The 25799-nt window shown below is 36.7% G+C and overlaps 1 protein-coding gene across 3 annotated transcripts; it reads left to right on the forward strand.

Moving 5' to 3' along the window:
* Positions 1-221: 221 nt before the first annotated feature.
* On the forward strand, positions 222-17064 carry COPS5 (COP9 signalosome subunit 5). Of its 3 annotated transcripts, XM_077876707.1 has the most exons (9): positions 222-239; positions 331-720; positions 2931-3165; positions 4663-4791; positions 5494-5559; positions 6128-6213; positions 11198-11309; positions 14765-14913; positions 16823-17064. In XM_077876707.1, exons 2-9 carry the CDS (start codon positions 578-580, stop codon positions 16905-16907), a joined length of 1005 nt encoding a protein of 334 aa, XP_077732833.1. In that variant the 5' UTR covers positions 222-239; positions 331-577; the 3' UTR covers positions 16908-17064. The 3 variants fall into 3 exon arrangements, with proteins under 3 accessions (XP_077732833.1, XP_077732832.1, XP_077732834.1); XM_077876706.1 differs by lacking the exon at positions 222-239 and having other exon boundaries at positions 246-720; XM_077876708.1 differs by lacking the exon at positions 222-239 and having other exon boundaries at positions 588-728.
* The last annotated feature ends 8735 nt before the right edge of the window (positions 17065-25799 follow it).

Here is a 25799-nt window from a genome sequence, read left to right on the forward strand (position 1 = left end):
TTATGTCTCAAGTTTTTCACAGACATCCTTATTTTTGTAGGCTTTCAACAAACATTTTGTTTAAGGTACCCACATTTTGTTTAAGGTACCCACACACCCACACGAAAACAGGTCTTTTTTTTCCCCCAACACAGCCTAAAGAGCTAACCCACTTTTAATATGGCCGAGGCCGCGCCTGCGCAGTGCGAACAAAGAGGACCCGTTCGTTTCTGGCATAACGTTGCCGTGCCCTTCTTCCGGTGCGGAAGGCTATACCATTCTCACGCTCCGTCATTGTGTTTGTCCTAATGCGCGCATATAATTTTCTAAGATAATATGTTCTCGTTTCAGCCACAGGAGGATTCCTCTGTCTCTATTATGTAACCGCTGTTTGTATCGTGGCGTCCCGGAAGCGCTCCCGCCATCCCCGAATGGTCTGTACTGACTTCACCTCCGGTTCTGGGTGTCATGGCTGCCTCGAGAGATTAGTACGAGTTTGCACCTGTGGTGGGAAGGGTCCGAAGCCCACACCCAGGAACCTAGCCGAGTAAAGTTGCGTCTTGGTCGTGGAGGCGACAGCTTCTCGGATTCCACGGCGATGGCGGCGTCCGGGAGTGGTATGGCTCAGAAAACCTGGGAATTGGCCAACAACATGCAGGAAGCCCAGAGTATCGATGAAATCTACAAATACGACAAGAAACAGCAGCAAGAAATACTGGCGGCGAAGCCCTGGACTAAGGAGTGAGGAGGTCCCTGGCGAGACGCAGGGGTGGGAGGGGTGGCGGGAGTTTAGGACACCCAGGGGAGTGGGAGTTGCAGAGGGTGGGAAGCTAGTGTTTTCATGGACAGGGAGAAGACTATGCACCCGGGAAATTTGGGTCCACCTTTTTCTCCGCAAGTAGAGTCAAAGCCCTTCTCCTGGGTCTTGCTTCGATTCCCCTTCTTGTCTCTTTAACCCGTTTGCCTCCAGGGGATGTAAGGGTAAAGGACAAACGATTATAATTTCTCATTTCTCAATATCTATATTGTCATATATATGCCACACACTCTGCCTTAAGCCTTGTGTTGATATACACCTTGTTGAGACCTCTAGCTTATCTGAGACTGGAGACTGCACCCATCTTCAAAAGCCAAGTCAGCCCTGGCGTCTCTAACTATAAGCCATCTTTTAGACATTTATAAATCGATTGTTGATTGCTGATAACTATTTCAGATACAAGGAGGCTCCACCCAGGCTCCCAAAACGTTACTCCACCAGTTAACATGAACTAGAAATTTTATCAATAGAGTTTAAAGCTGTTTGCCCCTTAGCAAATGCCCTGTGTCTCTGGGAATGATGACAAGTGAAGGACTCTACCCACAGCATTTACCCTTAGTGTTAAGGGAGAGTAAAAAGAGCAGTCTTCAAATGGAGAGATAGAAAGGACAGCAGTGATCAACAACAAAACATTCTTCCATGTTTATCGAGTATTTAATATGGGCTGAGCACTGAGCTTAGGAATTTCTATAATGTATTATTTAGTCTACATGACAACCCAGTACTGTATTTTCATTCCTTTTTTGGAAATAAGAAAATAAGCAAATACGAGTAACTTACTTCATGATCAGACTGAGGCAGTGAACTCTTAAGTGAATAATAGACTAAAATTCAAACCTCACAAGTGTCCCTAGTTCGTTGACTGGCCCTAGAAAATTTATGTATCTTCATTTTTTACCTGTAAAAAGAAAATTAGACCCACCCATTGGTGATTTCATAAAGATTAGATGAGATAATGCATTAAAAAGGGTCTACAATGTATGTAATAAGAGCACAATAACTTTTTTTTTCTTTTCCCCAGTGAATAAAGACCCAAGATTAATTCATGTCTTGACTCCCAAGACCAGGTCTCCATATTTTTCAGTTGTGATTGAAATCTGTGGGCAGACATCTTAAAAAGGCTTCTCAGGAAAGAAGAAGGAAAAAAAAGTAGGGGAGGGGGGCTTCTTAAACACATTGACCATATTATTAAAGACAGTTTGCTTAACTCTATAACAGGCTATGCATTTAAGGTTGCTATACTATAGACTACCAAATATTTGAAAACTATCCGTGTGCCTTATTGTCTGATTGCGGCTCTAATTATGTTCATCCCAGCGATCTTGAGCTGCATCAGTGAAACGGAAAATGTAATTTTATTCAAGAGTAGTTTAGTCACATATACATATGACAAACTTTTAAATAGTGATCAAAACAGAACTAAAGATATTAGAGCTACTTTTTTCATTTTGAGGCTGATAACACAGAAAGAAACAACACACTGTTCTTTGAGAGTACTATAAAAGATGGGTTAAGGCTAATAACAGCTAGCACTTAATATTAAGTTTTGGTATGTGTGAGGTAGTAAGATAAGCATTTATGTAAATTATTTCACTTTATTTCTTCCTAACAACAAATCTGTGACCTATTCCTATTTACAGATGAGGAAACTAAGGCGGGGGCATGAGGTGATTGTCTCTAGGCAACAGCTAGCATGGCAGGGCAAAGACTCAAACTTAATCAGATGGATGTCAGAGCCCACATTTGGATGTCAGGCCAGAAAGTTAGGCCTGAGAATCTTTAGGCACAACCATCCAACTAGACTCAGAATCAGAGATTTGGTGATTCCAAAATTAATGGAGAAAAAGTCTATTGAATTCTATGTAATTCCTTTCTACTTGAACAGCATATTTAAAACAGCATATTTTAAAAAACTATTTCATACTTTTCCCCTAAAGAAATACTTTGCAGGACCCAACATGTTTTTCATTTCCAGCCCCCTGCAAGAACTCTACTTCCCTTTTCTTTCCCACATTTCTACACTCTTTCCCCTTTCCCATCACTGTAAGTTCCTTCAATACTTGTTTTCTTTACAAAAACTATCTTTGAAATTGTGTTTTATATAAGTTAATTGTGCTGTACTTTTGTTTTGTAGTCACCATTATTTTAAGTACTGCAAAATCTCAGCATTGGCTCTACTGAAAATGGTGATGCATGCCAGATCAGGAGGCAACCTGGAAGTGATGGGCTTAATGCTGGGAAAGGTGGACGGTGAAACCATGATCATTATGGACAGTTTTGCTTTGCCTGTAGAGGGCACTGAAACCCGAGTAAATGCTCAGGCTGCTGCATATGAGTACATGGCTGCGTATATCGAAAACGCCAAACAGGTAAAAATGTTGCTTAAAGTTCAGTAATTCTAAGAGTCTCATGGAGACTCTTGAGTTTCTAAACTTAAACTATCCTCATTACATAAGGTTTATATTTTATTTTCAACAGTGTCTATGTAAAATGTGTAAGAGGTTAGCATGGATATTTTTAAATAAATTCCCATACTCAAGAGAATAGATCTTAAAAGTTTTCATCATAAGAGAAAAAAAGTTGTACCAAATGTGTGGTGATGGATGTTAACTACGTTTTTTATAATGATCATTTTGCAGTACATACATATAGTGACTCATGATGTACACCTGAACTAATACAATGTTATACATCAATTATATCTCAATAAAAAAAATTTTTTTTTAATTCTCACACTCAGTATCAGATATATGTTTAAAACCAAAATTTGGAAACAACCTAAATGTTCCTGAGTATAAAACTGATTAAGTAGGGATGCCTGGGTGGCTCAGTGGTTGAGCATCTGCCTTCAGCTCAGGGTGTGATCCTGGAGTCCTGGGATCAAGTCCCACATTAAGCTCCTTCTATGGAGCCTCCTTCTCCTCCCTCTGCCTATGTCTCTCTCTCTGTGTGTCTTCGTGAATAAATAAATAAATAAAATCTTAAAAAAAAAAAGATAGTACACTTGGGACGTCTGGGTAGCTCAGCAGTTGAGCGTCTGCCTTTGGCTCAGGACGTGATCCCGGTCCCAGGATCAGGTCCCACATCAGGCTCCCTACAAGGAGCCTGCTTCTCTGTCTGTGTCTGTCTCTCTTTGTGTGTCTCTCATGAATAAATAAAATCTTAAAAAAAAAAAAAACTGATTAAATAGATTATGGTATATCCATACAATGAAATGCAAACCAGCCTTTAAGAAAAATAAAAATTGCAATGCCTTGGTTGCTCAGCAGTTGGGTGCATCTGCCTTCAGCTCGGGGCGTGATCCCGGAGTGCCAGGATCGAGTCCCACAGCGAGCTTCCTGCATGGAGCCTGCTTCTCCCTCTGCCTGTGTCTCTGTCTCTAATGAACAAATAAATAAAATCTTCGGAAAAAAGAAAAAAAATTAAAAAATTATCTGTATATTTTATTTACATGGAACAAACCCCACAATATTGTGTCGAGTTGAAAAAACAAAGAGCACTGTATGTGGTATGTCATTATGTGTGTTTCTATTAACTTACATGTATGCAAAAATACATCTGCAAGATAGGTATGTAAGCAGCCGGCTATAGAGGTAACATGTGGGCTGAAAAACTGGCTATTGAGGGAAAAGGTGGGAAGGATACTGAATAACCTTACTGTACTAGTATCTTGTTGAAGCTTCAGGTATTATAGTTTGGGTATTATCTATTCAAAATAATCTTTTTTTTTTAACTTGAAAGCCACATTTGCTATCAACTGTTCTGCATGCTATTATTTTACCATAGTGCTATGTAAACAAATAAATGACAAGTGTCTCTAAAATTAAACAGAAACCTCAATCTTTTTTGTCCTCTTAATTTGTTAGGTTGGCCGCCTTGAAAATGCAATTGGCTGGTATCATAGCCATCCTGGCTATGGCTGCTGGCTTTCTGGAATTGATGTTAGTACTCAGATGCTCAATCAGCAGTTCCAGGAACCATTTGTAGCAGTAGTAGTAAGTATTTTTGCAACCAGTCTTATTAAGTTCTTCTTGAAGAATTATTTAAGTAAGTACACTGAGAAATAAAAACTGTAGTAAAGCACAACAGTCTGGTGTCATTATACCTAGGATTGTATCTGAATTCCACCTCTTAGAAGCTGGGACTTATGTCTGAACAAGTTAACTAACCTCTCTGCAACTCTTCCCCCACTCTGTAAGATGAAGGTGATCACAGCACCTAGGTCTCAGTTCTCTGCACATAGTAGGCATTCAGTAATATTGACTGAATTGAGTAACTCAGGAATTGATAGAGCAGCTCTTGCTATGCTTAGAGTGGTTTAGATGCAATCCAGATTACTATGAGAAAGGTAGAAATTGTTCATCTAATAAAAAAACTTTCGAAAAAGAGATGAGCAAAACTTCAAATAACATTCTTCAATAGTATAATAACTAGATATAATTTCTATTAACTATGAGAATTCTGTACTCAACCACTTTATTCAACTTCTTTGGTATTTGGTTTGGTTATTTTCTTTCCTACTCTTTATTCCTTTTTCATTATTTTAATCAATGTTGGTGTGTGTGTGTGTCTGTGTGTGTGTCGTATGCATGCATAGTGTTATATATATCATATGTATTTCTAAGTTTAATGTTTAAACAAATGGAAGTATATAAAAATTTTATAACCAGCAGATGATAAATATATGTTTCTTTTAGATTGACCCAACAAGAACAATATCTGCAGGGAAAGTGAATCTTGGAGCCTTTAGGACATACCCAAAGGTAATTTTTAAAATTCGAAGTCCTTTTAATTTTTTAAATGACTCCTTTTTAAGTCATGTTATGCTTAATATCCTTTTTGTCCTAAAACAATTTGATAATATTTACAAAATAGTCAACCAACACAAATTGTCTTAAGCAAAAGATAACACATTTGTGCTATATATTGCTAAGAAAGCAGTTTTTATTTGTTAATAAGTCTCTTTGTGCCCATGACATTCTGACAGGTACTTCACAAACAAGCTAATACATCTATTTCCTTCCCTGTAATCTGAAATAAATATTAACCTATGTGTACATCCTCTAAGGACAAGAAAAATGAATCTGTAAACCAAATCCAACCATCAACCACCAAATGGGGTTGAGGGAAAGTAAAAGCAATATATATATATATATATACTTTGTACTGGAATGTTTAAGTTCAATACATGGCTCCTCAAAATTAATGTTTCTATAAATGGAAAGCTGCATAGAAAGGTTTTTTTTTTCTGTGTGTGTGTGTGTGTGTGTGTGTGTGTGTATATGTGGCTTTTTTTTTTTTTAATCTTCTATTTTCTTCATTTTTGTTGAGGGCTACAAACCCCCTGATGAAGGACCTTCTGAGTACCAGACTATCCCACTAAATAAAATAGAAGACTTTGGTGTACATTGCAAACAGTAAGTCATTTTTAAATGTATCTGATGCCACAATCATCGTAAGAAATCTTAGTCCAAGCCCCTAATTTTACAGATGAGAATAAAAGTTCAGATGAATGCATTTCATAATCCTTTTAAAATTGTAGGAAGAATATAAAACTTGATAGGATAATGTTTGAATTTTTATTAATAATTGTTTTAAGGTAACATGTTATTTACCTTTCACACAACCATGAACATATCAATGTACAAGATACTTGGCTCATTAATGAAATTAACAACTGAAAGAAGTTTTATTCAGGGCCAGCCTGATACTACCTTATCCGTAAGCCCACAGAGTGTCCAAGTTCCATTCATTCATTTCTTTCTTTCTGAGAGAGATTGAGAAAATGCAGGAGCAGGAGGAAGGAGCAGAGGGAAAGGTAGAAGCAGACTCCCTGACTATCTGAGGACCCCGAGATCAAGGCTTCAGCTGAAGGCAGCCACTTAACCTACTGAGCCACCCAGGCACCCCTCAAGTTCCATTTAGCAAAACTTCATCGTAAACATTTTCACTCCAAAATTTAAAGAAGCCATACTGAAACCAATGAATTATATACTTTTTTTTAAAAAAAAAAAAAAAAGAATTATATACTTTTTTTAAAATAGTGAGGGCTAAGGTACATGAAATTACATCTCAGTTTTTAAAAGTGTTAAACCAACGATAATGGTTTTCTCCACTTTCTAAGTATATCTTGCCACCTCACATTGACCCACCCACTACATTCTGGAGCCTGAACCAAAGCACTAGCCTTCTAACTAGGCTTCCAACTTCTTCCATTCACCCCTTTAAAGGTCTTTTGTCAGCCAAACTGATTCTGTTAAAATGTAAGTCAGATCAAATTCCTCCTTCTCCAGAATGATTTCCTGTATCATACTCCTTACCTTGGGCTACACAGCCCTATGTGATCTGTCCATACTACCTTTCTGAGCTCATCTCCTATCACTAAACCTTTGCTCTCTCCAGTCCAGCCATAGTGGCCTCCTAACGGTTGTCAGATGTGCCAGGCAGCTTTCTGCCTCTGGGCCTTTGCACGCTATTCTCTCTGCTGGGAAAATTATTCCTTATTTCCATGAGGCTCACTAACTACTTCAGTCATGGAGTATCTGTTTAAGGATCACCTTAACAAAAAAAAAGAAAAAAAAAGGATCACCTTAACAGAATGTTCACTGGTCACCCTGTCTAAAATAACACCATCCAATCACTCTGTGTTACAGTTTCCCTGCTTTATTTTTCTCCTTAGCACTTGTCACCACCTAAGTTTTTGCTTTCTTGCTATTGATTCCATTATGTGAACCTCATGACAGTAGACTTAATTCACCACAGTATCCTAACATTTAAACAGGGCATGGCATATAGAAGGGTGGGCACCCCTCCAAAAAAGTTACCTAAATGATTATCTAGGGTACCCTTTTTCCATAGTTCCTATCCAACCTTTAGGAAAACCTTGACTACCCATGTGCTCTTATTTTTCTGTTCAGAAATTTTTAGAAAATTCTAGAATTTCTAAAATTGAGTTTTAAAATATATCAGTCATCCCTGACATTTTTGGGAAAAAATTCTTTTTTATTTTTCAGTTAGAGACTTGGAAATAAATCACATAATTTGCCCTACTGGAAAAAAAATTTAAACCATTCCAGTTTGAGAGAATTGCTCCTAAGCATGGAAACACCTTTGCTGTGATACTTTCTCAGAATAATAGTCAATTTTTTTTTTCATTTATATTGAGTTATAGCGGTAGAAAAAGCTTACACCATTAATACCTACACTACTTTTCTCAACTACCAACAGTAACTTTTGAAACAAGACTGAGGCAGTCTGTGCATTCTGTTTTACTGAAATACAAGTCCGTTGGAGAATAGCCACTTTCTAGTTATCTACATTGCTAGAGTCTAGAATTTTGAACCTGGAATTGCTAGGATATTCCAAAATGTTCTCTTGGGATCAGTTCCTAAATAAGAGAAAATAAATTTTTTCATAGGGCAAATAAGAATTTATTTTTGTTTAAAATCTTTAATGAAACATAGTGTCAGGTTGAAAGAGCAGGGGTTTAAAGCAGACTGCTTATAGATCCATTTCCTAAATTATTTAGTGATGAGGTATTATTTGCAGTTTACATTGTTTTTTCTTTCCTACCTTAAATTCCACAAATATTGCACAAAGTCTGTTTAAAACATAGAATATAATGTAGATATTAAATATTTTTAACCTTGAAGAACCTTAATGAAAATAGGACACAAAGTGTTGGTTTTTTTTTTTTTAAGTTAGCTTATATGTTGTCAGTATTCATGTAGGAACATGGTTTAAAGAGTAAAATGGTTCTATGACGCTTAATTATGAAAAACAACAATTTTGTACCATTCCCTTTCTCATTCTCCAAGGCAGCCACTGAAACTATTATAGTTATTCCTGTAAATATTTACCCCGTATCTTCAAACAACATGCTGATGGTGCTACTTGTTGATTTTCAGTCCTAGGCAGTATCTATTATTGACTTCCCCTACAGAAGATGAAGATTTAGCTCCACAAATAATTTTGAATGTTCTTCTTGTTTTCAACTCTACTACTGAGATGTGCAGCTAATCACTACATATTAGACAAAAAATTTCACTGCATCAACCTGTGGAATTAAAACAGCAATTACATTAAGGTGATGCATAAATTTTAAAACAAACTCTTACTCTAGAACCTCATTTGAGTTCTCTTATTTTCTATCCTTTATAAATCCAAATATCTGTTGCTTTATTCATCCTCTCATCTCTTTTTTCCTCAAGTATCAGAGATACAACCTCCTTCTTTCTAAGGCTGACCTTTCTACTTGAGCCCCTCATCCTGTCCCGATAGCTAATCCCCATACTCCTAGGATCTCACTTCTTAAATACTCTTAAATGTCTATAGTCTGGATGTATGATACAACTTTTCATATCCTTTCTCTATCACTTACTAGTTATATGGCTTTGAGTAGAGTCTTTGTCTCTAAATGTTTGTCTATAGACTGGGAATAATAAATGCTTTGTGTGTATGGTTATAGGACTAAATGAGAATATGTAAAGCACCCAAGAAATAATAGGTGCTCAAGAAATACACTATTCCCCTTCACATTTCATTAGCCATGTCCTCTCATTCTTCAGACCTCCACAGGTATCTTAACCTTGCAAAGACCCTCACTTAATTCTGATGTCTTAAATTCTTATTCTTTATTATTTCTTCACTCCCAAATTGAATCAACAAGCATTTCTTATTGTGTCCACATGTCCTTATCTTTATCATTAACCTGAGTCTGAGCCTTTCCCTCTTCACATCTGCTGGGCTGCAATAGTATCCTTTGTGGTCTCCCTGCCTACTATTTGGTTTCTCTGCAACACATCCTATCACAAGCCAGCTTTCTTAAAAAAAAAAAAAAAAAAAAAAAAAAAAAAGGTGTTTCTTAAAACACCTCTTTGGCCATATCATTGCTCTGCTCAAACACCTTCCGTGAGTCCTCACTACCTAGAAAATAAAGTTTAAATGTCTTTTTTTTTAAGTTTGTATTAAGTTCCAGTTAGTTAACATATAGCATAATATTAGTTTCAGGTGTACAATATAGTGATTTAGCGCTTACATACAACACCCAGTGCTCATCACAAGAACCTTCCTTAATCCCCATCACCTATTTCACCCATCCTCCTACCCATGCAGTTTAAATTTCATACCCTTTTATGTAATATCTACCACCAAATAGACCCCAACAAAGCTTTCTTGTTTCCCCTCACATAATTACACTACTCTTGCTTAACTGTCCAGTCATTTACTTACTATTCTTTCATGACTTTTGTATTTTTGAGTCAATTTTCCCTGCCTAATGCCCTCCTTGATGTCAACATATCTACACCATGGACTTATGTAAGGGTTACTCTCAGTCCTGCCTTCTTCCTGGGGCTTCTAGAGCAGTTCTGTCTACATTAAGAGTATTCATTATCTCTAACATTTAATTGGTAAGTGATTAATTTTATACATGACTATAACATCACTTATTGTTAGTTAGTATATACCATGACATTTAATTTCGTGGATTCATACCACATCTCTCCTATAAATAGTAGTAAGCTCCTTAAGGTAAAAAAAAAAAAAGTCCCCTTTCTTTATATCCACTGATGTACAGAACCTAGTGAGATATTTAAATATTTATTACTTTAAAAAATACATATTTTCAATACATGTAACCAAACATTTCTTGCTCTCACTGATTATAAATTAGGCACCTTTGGTAGCAGTATTTTTTTTTAAAGATTTTATTTATTCAAGGGAGACACAGAGAGGCAGAGACACTGGCAGAGGGAGAAGCAGGCTTCCCGTGGGGAGTCTGATGCAGGACTCCATTCCAGGACCCCGGGATCATGACCTGAGCCAAAGGCAGACGCTTAACCACTGAGCCACCCAGGCACCCTGGAAGCAGTATTTTTTGTTGTTGTTGTTGATGTTCTTAATTTTTTTTAGGCATCCTAATGATTCTAATTTAAGGTTTGCTTTCCCAAAAAGCAATAGGTCCTACTTAGGAGATTAGAAAAGGAGAAATTGGAAAGCCACATGTCATTTTCAGTATTTAAAAAGCCTATCAAAAATTATCATTGACTCTACAGAGGCAGTACATTAAGTTTATGTGCTATTGGCTAGAATTTATGAACTCAACATGGATAAACATATGTCATACAGAAGTGTTGACTGGTTATTGATAAGTTTTGGGGAATTTCTGGGCTCTACAGCGGGAAGAAATATAATACAAGAAAGTTCAGTTAACAGAAGATTTGAAACCACGCCTCTGAAGAGTAAGGAAACCATGGTTACCTATTGTTCTATTGGACTAAAAACTAAAACATAACTATGTGGATATAAAATGTAATTCACTTAAATTTGACCATAACTTTTATATGATATGGTTGAATTTTAATTAATTTTACTTACTAAATGTGTCCTTTTGTTTCATAGATATTATGCCTTAGAAGTCTCATATTTCAAATCCTCATTGGATCGCAAATTGCTTGAGCTTTTGTGGAATAAATACTGGGTGAATACACTGAGTTCCTCTAGTTTGCTTACCGTAAGTACTCTATTTCCAAGGGATGCATTTGAATTTTATCTAAGCTACATAAGTTATATAATATCTGAAACTTTTTTTCATAGAAAAGCTGTATCTGATTTGGCCAAGACACTAGGGCTGGGGTCAGATTCTGCACATGACCAGAGCTGGATTGGGATAGTAGGCCAAGCCAAGATCTGTGTCACATACCATTCAGACGAAGTCCAAATGACAAATATATGTGGCCAGATGAGGGTGAAATCTGCCCCTGCCTTAAAGATACAGAGAGAAAAATGCAAATACTGCTTTTTGTTTTGTCAGGTGACTCAGGTAAGACCCCAGTTACAAGTGACAGGAGACCAAACCAAAATGGCCTAAAAAAAGAATCTTTTAAGCAAAGTAGGACTTACTTCAGGAGTAGGACTTACTTCAGGTATAGCAAGTTTATATTCAAACAATATTTTAAGGTCTTGGTTTTTCTGTCTCAGCTTTGCTTTCATGTCAGTTGGCTTCAGTTTTGGGCTTCATGTGAAAACAATATAGCAGGGGTGCCTGGGTGGCCCCTACAGTTCAGCATCCAACTCTTGGCTTTGGCTCTGGTTCTAATCTCAAGGGCATGAGATTGAGCCACCTGCTCAGGCTCTGCACTCAGTGCAGAGTCTGCTTGGAGCTCTATCTCCCTCTGACCCTCCCATTCATGCTCTTTCTCTATAAACTAAATAAATCTTTTTTTTTTTAAAAGAAAACAAGATTAACTTCAGACCTTCCAGCCTCTCAGTTTCTCACTTTCAGGCTCAAAAGAGAAGGTCAAGATACACATACTCATGCATAACCACAGGCAAAACGTCTATTGTGTCTGAGCTTTATTTAGGTCACATGCCCATCCTTAAACCTTCTCTGGGCCAAGAGAATGAACACCATGACAGTCTGTGCCAGGGCAAGTACCTCACAGCTGGGCTAGGGTAGAAAAAACTCTTACAGGGGATCCCTGGTGGCTCAGCGGTTTAGTGCCTGCGTTCGGCCCAGGGTATAGTCGTGAAATCCCAGGATCGAGTCCCACGTCGGTCTCCCTGCATGGAGCCTGCTTCTCCCTCCACTTGTGTCACTGCCCCTCTCTCTGTGTCTCATGAATGGATAAATAAAATCTTTAAAACAAAAAGAAAAAACTCTTACAGGAGCACATGGACTAAGAATTAGGAAGAGTTGTCCCCAGAAGGAAATCAGAATATCATTAACTAAAGTAGCAGCAGATACTAGGCAGCAAAAAATAAAATCACTATGTGATTTTTTTTCCAAAATATCATTAAAACCTAACATAATATTTTACAAGCTTCTGTCTAGAGCTTAGTCAGTAACAGTTGCTTTTCCTTTTTTTTTTTTTTAAGAGGGCCCCCTCACATAGTATGTAGTACAGCATAATGGTTAGAACCACAGAATTTGGTATAAGATAAATTCAGTTCAAAAACAACACTGGCACTTTACAATTGTGTGACCTTCAGAAAGTTATTTAATGAGATTGAGCCTTTTTTGGGGTTCAGTGATAATCCTACATCACGAAGAATGCTGAGAATTAAATGAAATTCTTTTTCTTTTTTTTTTTTTTAAGATTTTATTTATTCATGAGAGACACAGAGAGAGAGGCAGAGACGCAGGCAGAGGGAGAAGCAGGCTCTCCATAGTGAGCCTGCTGCAGAACTTGATCCCAGGACCCTGGGATCACAATCTGAGCCAAAGGCAGACGTTCAACCACTGAACCACCCAGGCGTCCCTGAAATTCTTTATATAAAGCAGTTAACAAAGTGCCTGGCATATAATAAAGCCTCAATAAGCTATTATTATTTTTTGTGTGGTTCATAGGAAAAGGCCTCCCTTAAGCATATTTTCTATGATTTTATTTTTTTAAAGGTTTTATTTATTTAGAGAGCATATGTGTGTGTGTGTGAGAGAGAGAGAGAGAGAGAGAGAATCCCAAGCAGACTGTAAGCGTGGAGCTTAACATAGGGCTCAAGCCCACCACCCTGAGATCAAGCTGAAACCACAAGTTGACACTTAGCCTGACTGAGCCACCCAGGCAACCCTTTCTGTGATTTTAAATAGAGCTCTGACAGGCTTTCTGTTCTTATTTCATAACCTCAACAGTCAGAAGTAGCAAATTAAAAGGAAAGAAAGTAATCATTACAGCAAAGATTAATTGCTTCCTTTGTGTCATATGCTGCTAAATGCTTTGTATGAGTTGTTTCCTAAGAGGCAAGTATACTAATGAGAGCCAGAAGTGACACATGATGGCAAAGGAAGAAAACGCTAAGACCAGAGCAGTCTGAACCTTTGTGTAAAGGCAAACAGCTCTACCTACTCAGCCTGTGATTATTGAGGTCATTAATAATCAAGAAAAGGTTCTATTTTTTTCTTTTTTGTGTTTGTATATATGGTACATTGCAGCATCTTAAGAAAAAATTTATAGGACACCCAGTTGGCTCAGTCGGTTAATTAATCTGCCTTCAGCTCAGGTCAGGATCCCAGGGTCCTGGGATGGAGCCCCACATCAGGCTCCCTGCTCAGCGGGGTCTGCTTCTCTTTCTCTCTCTCTGCCCCTCCCCTCTCTTATACACACACTCTTTCTCTCTTTCTCATAAACCATTAAAATCTTTCTCTCAAACCAATAAAATCTTAAAAATTAAAAAAAATTATAAATGTTCAGTGCATCTCTTTCTCTAGCTAAAGCATATAACCCAAAAGCTACCAGAAAAAAAGTTCTTTTCTGTTTTAAGAAATTAGTCCCTGTATTCATTTTCTGTTAAAATGTAATTGATGACAGTTTTTTATGAAAAAAAAAATGACATCTTTTCTGATTTAAGAAATTAGTTCCCTGTATTCATTTTCTGTTGTTTAAAATGTAATTGTTGTCATTTTTTTCATTAAAAAACTGTCATACTAAATGCTGAAATTTCAACAAGAACAAATAACAAAATTAGCTAACAATTATTAAGCCTTTACCAGGTGTAATGGACAGTCCTCAGAGCTTTATATACTTTATATACATTACTTAGTCTTCACAATAACCTTTATGTAGAAATTATCATTGTCCTCTCCCCATTTTCAGAAGACGATAAAAGCACAGAAAAGTAAGGGAGTTCTCCCAAGGCCTCCCAGCTAATCAGTAGCAGAGCCACAACTGAGACTCAGGCCTGTGTACTTCAAAGCCTCTCATAATAACAAATATTAGATTTAATGAGTCAAAAAGAATAATTCCAAATTTAATCTTAAAATTATAAAAGGGGGAAAACTCTACACTTGAACTGCTTGAACTCTGGAGTCAGTTTTTACAAGTAAATGTGATTTCTTCAGTGACCATCACACATTTCATGTTGGAATTCTTTGTAAATGAAACATTCTAGATAGAAAAAACTACATTAAAAAATACATATGTATATATTAACACACACACACACACTAACAAAATACCATTTCCCCTACAGAATGCAGACTATACCACTGGTCAGGTCTTTGATTTGTCTGAAAAATTAGAACAGTCAGAAGCCCAGCTGGGACGAGGAAGTTTCATGTTGGGTTTAGAAACACATGACAGAAAGTCTGAAGACAAACTTGCCAAAGCTACAAGAGACAGGTAAGAGCAAATCTATTCCTGCCCCTAAATAGTTCCTTTTGTTTCAAAATTTGCACATTATAATAGGATTCGAACTCCTTAAGTTTCAGCTTACTTACAACTTGGAATGGTACCTGAATATTAACTTCTTAGGGACCTTTAAGAGTTGTCAAATGCAAATTATAACTTAGAGAATTTAGGTAAAAACATTAAAGGCTTAAATATCTAAGTAATAGAATGAAAAACTACCAATCATGTTTTCTAGATCTAACTAGAAAGTGTAATAAAGAAAACCAATCCATCATTGGATCTTATTAAAAAAAAATTCTACAAAAGGATGTTCAAATCTATTCTAAATCATCTCTTGAGGGATTATGTTGAGCTTTCCCAAATTCATAAAATTTCACATTTTTATGAAGTTTTAAGTCCCTAAATATCACAGAAATGATTGCATCTCTGTACTGAAATTATCCTAAATACAGTGATTTAATGTCCCAAATTTCACTACCAGGAATTTTTCAGGAACAAACTTGGAATGTGTTCTCTTGATAACTTAGGAAATAATCAGGTGGCCATTCAGGTGCAGAAGATTGGGAATTCTACCTAAATAACATTTACTTTTCACAAAAGTTTGAAATTTGATATGGTAATTAGGGGGCAGAGAGTAAGGAAAAACAATGTTGACATCTATATAGACTGATACCTTGGTATCTTAAAAACTGGACTAGTCAATAGGAAAGAGAAGGTAAGGTAAAATGTGTCAGGAGCAGAAGCCAGTTTGAGTAAAATTATCTCATTATTTTCCTTGAGTTTTTAGAAGGTATAGAGCTAGTGGCCTGGATAAAAATTCTTTCTTCAATATTAGGTCTCATTTTTGGTACCTTCACTAAGTGTATGTTTTTGCTCATCTATATATTCTTTGTGATTTGTAACTTTATCTACATTTATATCTCAGTTCTTTAACAAGCAAAAATTTCACAATGGTTATATCTCCAATTACATAAAAAGAAAAGTAGGAAAGACCAAAGTAGTAGTACAAAAGTAGAAAATTTTCCTTTTTTTGGATAACTTCATAAGAACTGTATCTCTTCTGAATAGTGTGGGGTTTTATTGTTTTTTGCTTTTTATTTTTTATCTGTTCTAAAATCTCACCCACTGTAACTCTATTTGAAGGATGTTTGTGATTATTTCAGAAAAAAAGCATAGGATTCTTTATAATCTCTTTTTTAATTATTCTAAGTAATAATAAGGAATAACAAATTTCAGTATATTTTAGGAATTATTCTATAATTATGAATTACATATAATTTCAGTCACTTTCCAAGACAGAACTTTTCCCAAAAACTGTTGATAAGTAACAAAATTAACTGTTATGAATTATATCAAATTTTACACTCTTCTCTCGAGAAGGTTCTAGTAAATACAGTTGACTCTTGAACAGTGTGGGTTTGAACTACATGGGCCCACTTATACATGGGGTTTTTTCTATAAATACAGTACAGTAATATAAATGTAGATTTTAGTACTTCTCTCTAGTTTGTTGTAAAAATACAGTATATAATACATGTAATATACAAAATATGTGTTCATTAACTGTTTATGGTATTGTTAGGCTTCCCATCCACACTAGGCTATTAGTGGTTAAGTTTGGGGAGAGTCAGAAGTTATATATGAATTTCAAACTGTGTAGAGGATTTGGTATCCCCCTAATTCCCATGTTGTTCAAGGGTCAAGTGTAATGAATGAAATGGTTAAAAGACATGTAGAAGGCTAAAAATCACCAGAGTAAACTGTAAATTGTTGTGGTTTCTGGAGTATGAATAGAAATGAAAATTATTGGGGGTATAAGGATGGAAAAGGGGGGGGACTTGCATGATCAAAACAGTTTTCAGTTCTTGTGACATTATGTGATGTGTTTTTTTCTTTCCAGCTGTAAAACTACCATAGAAGCTATCCATGGATTGATGTCTCAGGTTATTAAGGATAAACTGTTTAATCAAATTAACGTCTCTTAAACAATCACTAAGTAGTACTTTTGACTCAAAGCCAGTATAAGAAAAAATACTTAAGTAACACTTTAAAACCAGTTACCAAAAAATCTGATTAGAAGTATAAGGTGCTCTGAAGTGTCCTGAATATTAACATCGTGTAATAAAACTCTTTAAAATGAAATTGTTCTTTCGTTATTTTGTGGAAGTCGTTACATTATTTTCCAAGTATCCTTTACTGTTCTTGAATATAAAGGAAAGAAACATTTATTGGAACCTTCCTATTTTTTTAAAGAGTCTTGCCCTCCCCCCCCCCAAAAAAAAGAGTCATGCCCATCTAAGTTGAAGAATTTCAGCACTTCATTTGCCATACTGATTATCAGAGCCACTTTTCAATTCACCTATACCTTCTTTTGGTAGTCCATTAGTAAAAATATAATGTTAACATTTTTATGTTCTTATGAAATGTTAACCATGTCACATCATAAATTATTTTCCTAAAAATTAAATAACTTAAGACAGAACCTAACATAGGTTATCTAATCCATTCAAATATACCAAGTACCTTTACTGCATAGGCCATTTTACTCTGCAGATATTCTGAACAAGAGAGACAAGGCCACTGTCATGTTCTCACGGAACCTACCATGGAGGCTAAAGCTAAGGGAGAAACAGTGTGCTAGGAAACTCAGGAGGAACACTTATACCAGGGAGGAGTTACCCAGGCAGACTTCCAGAAGGAAGTGACCTAACATAAAGCTGAAATTTGAAAGATGGGAGGACTAGCTAAAAAAGCATAATGGGGAGGCAAGAGAGTAAGAGAATGTAGATAGCAACCTGTAGAAGGCCAGAGGCAGAGAGCAAGAACCTAGTACCTTCAAGAACTGATACTCAAAAAACAAAAAAAAAAAAAAAAAAGAACTGATACTCAGACCTGAACATAACAAGAGATGACTTTAATCGGTAAGATGAGGGTAGATTCTGCAGAGGCGCTTTGGACTTCTATTCTAACATCAATAGGATGTTAAAGAGTTAAACAGCAGAAATGTACTAGATTGATGTTTCTAAGAGCACTGTTAAGAGATTGAGGGTGAGAGCTGGCTGAAAGCAAATGAAATGACTTGTGGAAAACAAAGAGTGAAAAGACAAGACAAATCATGGAAGCATCAATTATAAAAATAGGCTGAGAAGAAACTTTAAGAAGTAATTTACCAGTGACTTGACATGCTGCCAAGACATCAGGGAAAACAACGCCTAAAGTTTTCCATTGGATTTAGCAATTACATAGTCTGGTAAGATGAGGAAGCCCATTAACAGTATCCAAATACATTCTCAGACAGTTGGTGATACATTAGTATTTTGGTCTTATTTTGAAACGCCTTTTTTTTTTTTTTTCTAAGTAACCTCTATACCTAATGTGGGGCTCAAACTCCTGTTCCTGAGGTCAAGATTTATGTTCTGTCAACGAAGCCACCCAGGAACACCTCCTTTTGTATCTCTCTTAAATACGCACCCCCGTTTTTAAATGATTCAAACCTCCCCTCCATTGTTACACCCTTTAAAAAAAAAAAATGACTACTCCCAAAGAGCAGCCAAAATCTATTTACTGCCATAGCCTTTTCAGCAACACCTTTAGGAACACTGGACAAGCTTGTTGAAGTTTCATTCACAGGATTGAATGGTTAAAGTTTTTGACAGTCACCATGAAAACATACTAGCAATTTTCATTCTAAGGCTTACGTTTATCCACATTTAATTTTTTTTTTAAGGTATTTATTTATTTATTTATGATAGTCACAGAGAGAGAGAGAGAGGCAGAGACACAGGCAGAGGGAGAAGCGGGCTCCATGCACCGGGAGCCCGACGTGGGATTCGATCCCGGGTCTCCAGGATCGCGCCCTGGGCCAAAGGCAGGCGCCAAACCGCTGGGCCATCCAGGGATCCCTATCCACATTTAATTTTACATTCATTATCTAAACAAATTCATTACCTTGGTGTGATGGAAAATGCCCATGATAACAGAATTACTAGGAAAAGAAAGCATTTCAGTCCTGACTTAATTGGACTCATTTTGAGAAGTCTCCACATTTCAGTTATGATGCATTGATTGGAGATAAACACACACACACAGTTGCTTAAAGGATAAAAACATGTTGGTTTACCTCACTCCAGGGTCCAGAATCCTGTTTGGTTTAGGCACAACTGGATTAGGCTTCCTGTTAAGGGTTCTCAGCTCTGCCCTCCACATGTTAACCTAAACCTAAAGCTGTATTCCCCTAAACTGGCTGCACACCCCACCATCCAGTTAGGGTAAAGTGTCAGATTAAGGTTCAGAGTTCACTCTGGTCTAGTGGACTATGAGCCTACCCCTGAAATTATATTTAAGGACTGGTTTAGACCAATTAAGGGCCACACCTAGAGGAAGGAATGGGGCCAATAATCTGCAATAATTACTACACACTGAAGTTAAATAGATAATACAGAGGCAACCAACAATGTCCCCTCTACTCAGTGGTCCAGCCCAAACTAAAATGACTGAAAGAAGCATGTGTATTTTGTTTTAAATGTACTTGCTTTATTAAAAAAGCAAGATCCGGGATCCCTGGGTGGCGCAGCGGTTTGGCGCCTGCCTTTGGCCCAGGGCGCGATCCTGGAGACCCGGGATCGAATCCCACGTCGGGCTCCCGGTGCATGGAGCCTGCTTCTCCCTCTGCCTGTGTCTCTGCCTCTTTCTCTCTGTGACTATCATGAATAAATAAATAAAATCTTTAAAAAAAAAAAAAAAAAAGCAAGATCCTTTACAAATATTTTTAAAGTATATTTTTATAATGTATCATGATCACTTTGGGCACAAGTGCTCCAATTCACATTAAGGAGCTTTTAGGAGGGAATACCTGGGTGGCTCAGCGGTTTGGCGCCTGCCTTCGGCCCAGAGCGTGATCCTGGAGCCCCGGGATCGAGTCCCACGTTGGGCTGCCTGCATAGAGCCTGCTTCTCCCTCTGCCTGTGTCTCTGCCCCTCTCTCTGTGTCTTTCATGAATAAATAAATAAAATCTTTAAAAAATAAAAAAGCTTTTAGGAAATCGGGGTTCAAGCGCAACCATCATGAAAACTAAGTTGTGAATTGGGATTGTCTTTTCCTGCAAAATATTATCTTACAGTCTTGAGCTATTCAGGAGCCGAAAAGAGCATTTTCTAAGTGAAGACTGTTTTTTGTTCAGAGATAGTTTCTCCAGCTCTTTGGTGATAATATACAGGAAATGTCACTCGTCATCAAAAGCTTAATCCCAGTGTCCAAATAATAAGACTGGAGCCAGAGCACCAACTGGAATAGAAAAAGAGAAGTCAGTGGATAGAGAATGGGGATTGAGACCCATGGAGGGGACATACAGCAAGATCCTAGAATCAAGGGTTTTCCAAATTGTCCAGATATTTTAAATATTCTAAGGTCTTTGTTCCAAACAATTCAACAGTACTTTCTATGGAAATTATCGAGAATTTATGCATTACTACCATTTTTTTGGCTACATTATCCAATTATGAAGTGAGTACTTAATTCTACAGGTTTTATTTATTGATTACCAAAACACCACACAAGTTGTTATTTTGAAATCAGCAGTACTACCAAGAACAAAAACCAATAGGAAGAGAAACTGCTTGTGCTCCATTTGTTTCAGAACTTGGAAAATAAGCTCTGAGACCAAACATTATGCATTCCATTTTAGGGATCAAGTCTGAAGATTGTTGTCACAAATTAGTATGACTACCTGGTATTCAGGGTTTTGAAAAATCACTGCATTGCGCAATATAATAATAAACTGCCCAAAAGTGCAGCCATATTGAAAATAAACACAGAAGAGCAAGAGCAGAAGTAACTATACAATGAGTCACAGAAACTGGGAGTTGAAGTACTACATATTGCAGAGATTCAGAGTTTCCAAAAACTGTTCTATGAGTGATGAGGTACAGATGCATAAGTCATGCATGCAGAGAGGAGTTCATTTATATTGCTAAGTCTGCAGTGTATCCACATGTAGCTGAATAAACTGAACTGAACAGAAACTGTTGAATTTCCAAGGTCTTTTTATATATTTCTGGATTGTTTTAGCTATAAACACCAAAGATATATATCAGTGAGCAATGTGGGGGCAGGAGATGTTTGGTTTGTTTTTTTCTTTTTTTTTTTTTTAAGACAGGAAAATATACTACACAGATAATAGCTCTTATTTTTATTTATCCTTATATAAAATAAGTAAAAGATGATTATGTTCAAATTATGAAGGTTTTTTTCACTTTAATAACTGATGTATCTATGTAGTTGTGTTTGCAAAATATTAGTTAGAAAATTGAAAATCTAATTGTGTGTTTTCTTGTCCTGTTTTCAATAAAAGTTCCAACAGCAAATAAATTAACCTTCTTGGGAAAAAAATGCTAGTTTAAGGATTTCGATTAACTTCTTCTGAGATACTCCGTCTGTAAGTTTCTAAAAGTTTCTAAATCTTTTATCCAAATATTAGTGGAAGAAATACCATCTATCTTTATAAATACAAAGTTATGATCCACTTATTTTAGAAAACTAATAACACAAAGTTCAAGTCAACTATAACCAAACTGGCATATTTAAACTTTTGATCTCAGAAGTCAAAATATTACAAAAATAAAATAAGGAACTCTGTCATTTGGGGTCAAATCTGGGAGGAAATAGCTAAAATCATAGCTTGATAACTAGCACCAATGATTAATTGCTTTTTCAACATGTGGATTATCTTGGTGCCAAAAATTATGGAACAATTGCCTAACAAATTGGAGAGTCCCTGATGTCTGTACTCATATTTTCTTTGGATTATACTAAGCAATTATGCTAAACTTTCTAATGACTAAAATGGTATTGTGCCTTGGGGCACATTTTGATGAACTACAGTTGTACTTTTCATAACCTAAGAAGCATATGCATAAAGAAGTATATTGTCCAGAATAGAGCTCTATGACCTTTATGTTAGATTACAGAGAATTATAAATATCTTTCATATAACTATGAATATGTTTACTATTAATAGTCATTACTTTATTTACCTTCCTGAAAAATTAGTTGGTAAAAGCTCATCTCCAAATCAATGTTTGATTTAAATGGTTCCGTTTTGGTTCCTAGAATTTGCTACTTCATACCCTATCCTCATATTCCGTTTATTATTTGTAATAAATTTATCTTTATTATTTGTACTGTATCTTATATATTAAATAAATCCTTCAAAGCCATATGTGTTTAGCTTGAATCTTGTTCTTCAACTCCTATGTAATCCATCCATCATTTCTTGCATGTGTTTCCAGACTTTTATCTTAAGATTCTGGGCTTAAATAAAGTAACACAAATTAGGCTAAATAAGAAATTAATTTATGATCTTATATTATGAGGACACAACTATGGTTGAATAATTACAACCATCTGAAGTGTTATCCCCAGGCCTAAAAATAGGTTATTAACAAGTGCTTTATCTATTTCAGTAAAAAACAAAACTGAAACAAAAGCTATATTAAATACGAGAATTTGGAACACAAGTAGAAATGATATTTTCTAATTCTCACAGGCTCTTGTTGCCAGATTTCTGAGAGCATCTTTGATAATACTATATCATTTTAATATCACATAAGAACAATTACATTTCTTTTTTTAAAGATTTGATTATTTATGTATTTGAGAGAGCACAAGGTGGGGGTCAGTGCAGAGGGAGAAGAGGGTCAGAATCTCTAGCAGACTCGCCACTGACCGCTTACGCCCAACATGGGCTCAGGACCCTGAGATCATGACAAAAGCCAAAACCAGGAGTCAGAAGGTCGCCCAGGGAACATTACATTTTAATCAAGATCTTGAATTTCGGCTTATAATAAAGTGGCAACTGTTCTCTCTTCCAAATTCTAAATATAATAGCTTTTTCTAATAACAAAAGGAAATTTTACACTCTGCCTTATGGGTTAAATGTTGCAGTGTATCAAAATCCAAATTTCTCACTGTGGCTTAAGGGCTGATCTGGTTCCTGTTTTTCTTTCATTCCCTCCTCCTCCCTTCAGAATAGGATCCAGCCACAATGTCCTCTGGGTCCTTGTGCTCATCCAGTTATCCCCGCCCACCCCTCACCCCTCAAGCCCTCAAACTGGCTGCTTCCTGGGCCTGGAACACTTCCTCTCAGGCTCTCAGGCCTGGCTTATTAGGCTCCTCATTCTTCAAGTTTCAGCTCAAATTCTGCCTCCCTGGAGAGGCCTTGCCTTCTTATCTCCAGGAAACACTTCTCCCTTCCCTCCTTCCTCCCCACTTCTACACCCCAGTTTCACTCTATTTCCTTCACAGACTATACCACAATCTGAAATTATCTCATTCATTTATTTTTTTACTGTCTCCCCTTACTAGAATGTAAACTCCATAGGCCTGAGGACTTGGTCTAACTTCTCTATCCCCAGCTCCTTGAAGAAGGGCACATGGAGTACTTGGTGAATATTTGTTGGATGAAGAAATAAATGCAGTGGACATTTAAATTTGTTTTTAAGAAACACTAACAATATTTGTTTTTAGAATGACAAGATTAAATCTGTTCATGTCTTTGTACGGCAAACTGCCTTTTGTTGCACTGTGCGGTCATTATAAAATGATTGTCTTTTCCCAAACTTCTTAGTAGATTTGAAACAAAAGTGGAAAAAAAATTTTTTGTCAATCAACAGTTTAAGGGGCACCTGGGTGGCTCAGGTGGTTGAGTATCTGCCTTTGGCTCAGATCACGATCCCGGAATCCCAGATAAAGCCCTGAGTCGGGGTCCTGGGATAGAGCCCAGTGCTCACATCGTGGGGGAGTTTGAGGTCTCCGAACAGCCGAGGCCGAGCACCAGCAAAGGGGATGATTTTTTGGCCATGATGGATGAGTTATAGCTGTACTGGCCGGGAACCCCCACCACTCCCCGGGCTCCAGGTGGGATGGGCTGCCCCATAAGGACCCAGGGGATGCCCCAGGGAGCAAACCGAGGCTGCTAGTTCTCTGTTGAGCCAGGGGTTACCTCCCATTCCTGTTTGTGTTGTAAAGAACTGTGCAAGGCTCCTTCCAGTCTGGAAGGCACACATATACATGTTTTCAGCTTTAAAAAAAATAATTAATGGGGCTCCCTGCTCAGCAGGAGCCCCTCCACCCACTTGTGCTTGCTCTCTCTCTCAAATAAATAGAATCTTAAAAGAAAAAAAGAATTTAAGAGTCACTATTGCAGAAATATGAAAAGGGCCACACACTAGCAAAAAAGCACCTGCTATTCTCAAAAACAAGCATGAAGGAAAGGAGCGCTTTTCAAATAAGCAGACCTTCCCTCCCAAAAAAAGGCAGCCAAAAAAATGTATAAGCAACTAAATAAAGTATATACAAGATATTTTCACTGATTTTTAACAAATCACTGTGAAAGACATGAGAATAGAGTGTGTTACATTGCTGAGTTTCACTGTTAGCCTCAGTCATCACCAACTACTTAAACTTTTGCTGAACTTATTATTGGCTTGATCAACTTCAGCAAAGTCTTGGATCTATATTAGAAGTTCCCCATTCCTTATCCAAAAGACAATTTTTTAAAATTCCTAAAACATGGGGTGTTTGAGGTGGCTCAGTCAGTTAAGCCTCTGACTCTTGATTTCAGCTCAGGGCATGATCTTGGGCTCATGGGATTCAGGCTGGAATAGGGCTCCTTGGGGCATCAAATCCCTCATTGTGTGCTCTGTGCTGGGCCTAGAGGCTGCTTGGGATTCTCTTTCTCCCTCCCTCTTGCTTGCTTGCTCTCATAAATTAATTTATTAAAATAAAATTCCTAAAACATAAGCAATGAACTGTTCCTGAAACCTAAACTTACTCTAAAAGTATTAAGTCCCTTTCTTATAAATGCTTTCTAAAAGACTCAAACTGAAGTGTTAGACTCTAAAGACAGATGTTTCAGAAATATAGAACATTACATAAATTAGACTATCAGTAGCAATATTTACAAAACTACTTTTCAGAAAATATTTTAATATAAGATGTATTAACTACGATATATGACATTAGTGATTTTCAACTTAGATCCCTCAATTTATAGTCACATCTCATACATGTTATATTTATTACAACTTGACCCTCTAGTGGAGGATGAAAGTGATCCACTTTAGAAAAGATATTTTGTACATTAAACATACTAGAACTTGAAATATAGAACTTGAGAAAAAGTCTTTGTGTATTAAAATTAATAGAAGTTAAAAAATATAACACAACTAACATTGTAATTGTATTAATATAATACAAATAACAAAGTTATTTCACATCCACTCTTGGGTAGTGAAGGAGCAATGGAGAATCTATAGCTGGATTTGAAAGTAGTTTCTGAGATTAAGTGAACTTACCTGGGTTCAGTTTTGACAGGTTCACTTTAAACGTGTCTCTAAGACATTTCATTTCGAAGTGAAATGAATGTCTAGCAGCCACGTGGATACATAAGTCTAGAAATTAGGAGAAATGCCTTGGATTGTTTTATATGTAACCTACGAAATAATCATTTACATTTATAGATTACATTATATAATAAATGACAGGGATCCCTAGGTGGCTCAGCGGTTTAGCGCCTGCCTTTGGCCCAGGGAGCGATCCTGGAGTCCCGGGGTTGAATCCCACGTTGGGCTCCCTGCATTGGAGCCTGCTTCTCCCTCTGCCTGTTTCTTTGCCTCTCTCTCTCTCTATGTCTATCATGAATAAATAAATAAAATCTTTAAAAAAGAAAAATAATAAATGACAGAAGTCAGTTACTAAGTTTTTAAAAAATTATTTATTATTGGTGCCCATATTGTATAATCATGGTATTAGAAATCCATGAAGCTCTCAATTAAAAGATCATCTCAGGTTACAGAAATCAGGAGTGATACCTGAATGGA

Source organism: Canis aureus, chromosome 28 (genome assembly GCF_053574225.1).
Source record: "Canis aureus isolate CA01 chromosome 28, VMU_Caureus_v.1.0, whole genome shotgun sequence".
Lineage (NCBI taxonomy): Eukaryota > Metazoa > Chordata > Mammalia > Carnivora > Canidae > Canis > Canis aureus.